The sequence below is a fragment of the Salminus brasiliensis genome, chromosome 7, assembly GCF_030463535.1.
Source record: "Salminus brasiliensis chromosome 7, fSalBra1.hap2, whole genome shotgun sequence".
In the NCBI taxonomy this organism is placed as follows: Eukaryota; Metazoa; Chordata; class Actinopteri; order Characiformes; family Bryconidae; genus Salminus; species Salminus brasiliensis.
The window spans coordinates 173,164-176,766 of NC_132884.1; the positions used below are offsets into that span (position 1 = coordinate 173,164).

At 45.5% G+C, this 3,603-nt stretch overlaps 1 protein-coding gene across 4 annotated transcripts in view; it reads left to right on the forward strand.

The window, feature by feature from the left end:
- The first annotated feature begins 1,264 nt into the window (after positions 1-1,264).
- odad3 (outer dynein arm docking complex subunit 3) overlaps positions 1,265-3,603 on the forward strand; it is a 7,221-nt gene continuing 4,882 nt past the window's right edge. For 2 of the 4 annotated variants that reach the window (XM_072683261.1, XM_072683262.1), the window contains exons 1-2: positions 1,265-2,807; positions 3,066-3,187. In XM_072683261.1, the coding sequence (XP_072539362.1) occupies positions 2,723-2,807; positions 3,066-3,187 (207 nt within the window). In that variant the 5' untranslated portion in view covers positions 1,265-2,722. The remainder of the gene's footprint in view (positions 2,808-3,065; positions 3,188-3,603) is intronic. The other 2 variants (XM_072683259.1, XM_072683260.1) reach the window with 2 other exon arrangements.

Sequence of the window (3,603 nt, forward strand, 5' to 3'; positions counted from 1 at the left end):
GTCATTTACAAACATGGAACTGTCCTACGAAAGGTTCCGTATGGCACAGAGCCGTGTTCTAGATCACTTAGAACATGTAATAGTGAGGCTTTACGGAAGAGCCTCCACAGACACTTATAAAGGCTTACTCCAACAAACGGCAGGTGCAGAACACTGGTAGACCAGTTTAGCTCTTGACCAGCATACACTATGTGGACAAAAGTATTGGGACACCTGCTCATTCACTGCTTCTTCTGAAATCAAGGGTATTAAAGAGCTGATCCTGCTTCTGTTGGAGTAACTGTCTCTACTGTCCAGAGAAGAAGACTTTCTACTAGATTCTGGAGGAGGAGCATTGCTGTGAGGATTTGATTGCATTTAGCAATAAGAGCGTGGTCAACTAACGCTAAAGGGGTGTCCAATAACATTTGGACATGTAGTGTAGTGTGTGTTTTGAGTTTGATGATTTAGCTGGACCACCAGCATGGCCAGCATGACACCCAGTTTCAGCAGCTGGTTTACCAGTACAGGGTCTGTTTTTGCCTGGATGAGCAGCTTTCCAACCTCCTTCACCAGTAAAGACCAGTTTAGACCGTCTGAAACCAGCAGAAGCTTCAGCAGGGGTAAACCACTCAGATCAGTCTGACCCAAACACGGGTCAGTGTAGGACAGGGTGTGTGTGGACACTATCAGCATCTCAGTGGAGAAGGGTCCCGGCAGCAGGTGGGTCTGAGCCGTTTGACCCCAAATAAAGGTGGGTAAAGTCCACTCCTCCAGTCTAGACTCCATCATTCTGAATCAGTCCAAAAGATTCACCTCTGTGTGTATAACACTCATACACTGATCAGCCATAAGATTAGTACCACTGCAGCTGAAGTGATTAACACTGATCTGGGTCCAGCGGCTCCTGTCTGTCCAGGGGTGGGTCTGTTAGTCAGTGAGTGAACAGTCAGATCTTGAAGATGATGAAGGTGCTGAATCAGGAAAAATGGACAAGCGTAAGAATCTGAGTCGACTGGGTCAGAACATCTCCAGAACATCAGGCAGGTCTTGTGGGGTGTTCCTGGTATGCAGTGGTCAGTACCTACCAAAGGTGCTGCAAGGAAGGACAAACTTGGGTCATGGGAGCCCAGGGCTCACTGATGCTCATGGAGGTCCCACCTCACAACCTGCAGCTCTTACAGGATCTGCTGCTGATGTTAGTGTTAGTGCTGCAGATACCACAGCAGGACACCTGCAGAGGTCTCGTGGAGTGCACGCCTCGACGGGTCAGAGATGTTTTGCTGGAGACTAGCACGTTATTAGGCCCGCACTTTTAATGTCATGGCTGATTGGTGTATTTGAGTATTGATCGGTCAGGTCGCCCCAGTGTTGGGCTGCTCTGGTTCTGATGGTGTGAAACGTCTGACGGAGTCTTATTCCCTCAGTGGAGGATCTGGAGCGGAATGATGGATCTACAGAGAGGCCGTTCTACATGTCCCAGAACCTCCTCAGCACCCTGAAGAAACCCAGTGACAAGGTCAAAACCGCCTGGACCACGGAGTGACCCAACGAACGAGAGACAGAGAGGGAGAGAGAGAGACAGACAGGTAGAGAGAGAGAGAGACAGGTAGAGAGAGACAGACAGGTAGAGAGAGAGAGACAGACAGGTAGAGAGAGAGAGAGACAGGTAGAGAGAGACAGACAGGTAGAGAGAGAGAGACAGGTAGAGAGAGACAGACAGGTAGAGAGAGAGAGAGACAGACAGGTAGAGAGAGAGACAGACAGGTAGAGAGAGAGAGAGACAGGTAGAGAGAGACAGACAGGTAGAGAGAGAGAGAGACAGGTAGAGAGACAGACAGGTAGAGAGAGAGACAGACAGGTAGAGAGAGAGAGAGAGACAGACAGGTAGAGAGAGACAGACAGGTAGAGAGAGAGACAGACAGGTAGAGAGAGACAGACAGGTAGAGAGAGAGACAGACAGGTAGAGAGAGAGAGAGAGACAGACAGGTAGAGAGAGACAGACAGGTAGAGAGAGAGAGGTTATGGTGTATATTAGAGTGTTTATCTGTAGATGTTTGAGGTTAAAAAGCTTTTATCTGCGTCTGATTTGATATACAATTTTAACTGCAGCATTTATTTACTGTTTATTTACTGATTTGTTTACCTCTTTCTGACTGGGTGTAAATATGCTATTTACGTGTTAACGCGAGCCGTCCAGTCTGTATTAATAATCTTTTTCTGTGCATGGATAAAGTATTGATCATCTGTAGATGTTTTTGGTCCTCAGGTGTATTTGTGGAATATTAATAGGCTGTTTGATTTTTATAGTTTTACATCTGAAATGGTTGGAAACCACATGTGTGTTATTTACATGTGTTCTCCTGTAAAGGATATACGTATTGATGATGTATTGATAATCTATAGATTCCACCGCTGGAGAATCAGGGATGTAGGAGAAGCTCTGTAACTCTACAGCAAACCTCTGGACTTTAAAACTAATGGATTATTCTTATTGTTAATAAATCATTTTTACCTTTTAAAGGAATATAAATCAATTTATAAATATTTTATTCTTGTGTGTAAATCCTGAAGCTGTACGCTCATTGGCTGAAGTAGTAAAAGGGGCGGGTCTTTAGTCGATACACCGCTCCTCAGCGGAAGAGTGAGTTGCTAGGCAACCCGAGCAGCAGGAGGTAAACAGACGCCGCAGCGGAGAAGCTGGACTCCTCCATAAACCCACAGCAGCTCCACCACCTCCGTAATGATGCCGGCCACCAGCCCGGACTCCATCAGACCCCCCATCCACGAGCAGATCAGCGAACTGCAGAGGAAAATCCAGCTGCTGGGTGAGTTCACCAGCCCGTAGAGCAACCTTTCAGTCCGGCTGTCGATTTAAAGATGATCGATTATCAGAGATGGTGATAACTGTAATAAATAAGTGCGTGCGTGTGTGTGTGTGTGTGTGTGTGTGTGTGTGTGTGTGTGTGTGTGTGTTGTTATGTTTTACTTTGTGTTAAATTGGTATTATTGTGTAAAATTGAGGCTTTAGAGAAGCGCTATTAGCTTCACTGTGGCTGAGCGGTTGTTCTGTTCTCGGCCGCCAGAGGGCGACAGAAGCGCGTTTTATGAGAGTTCCCAAAACACCATAAAGAAGAACAGGGAGAGCATCCTGCAGCTGCGCGAGGAGAACAGGAGACTGAGCACGAGACTGGCACACGCGCGCAGAGTAACACACACACCCTATACACCCTATACAGACTATACACTCTATACACACTATACACTCTATACACACTATACACTCTATACACACTATACACTATACACACTATACACTATACACACTATACACTCTATACAGAATAAACACTATACAGACTATACACTCTATACAGACTATACACCCTATACAGACTATACACTCTATACAGACTATACACCCTATACAGACTATACACCCTATACAGACTATACACCCTATACAGACTATACACTCTATACACACTATACACCCTATACAGACTATACACTCTATACACACTATACACCCTATACAGACTATACACTCTATACACACTATACACTATACACACTATACACTCTATACAGAATAAACACTATACAGAGGAGTCACTGGTTGAG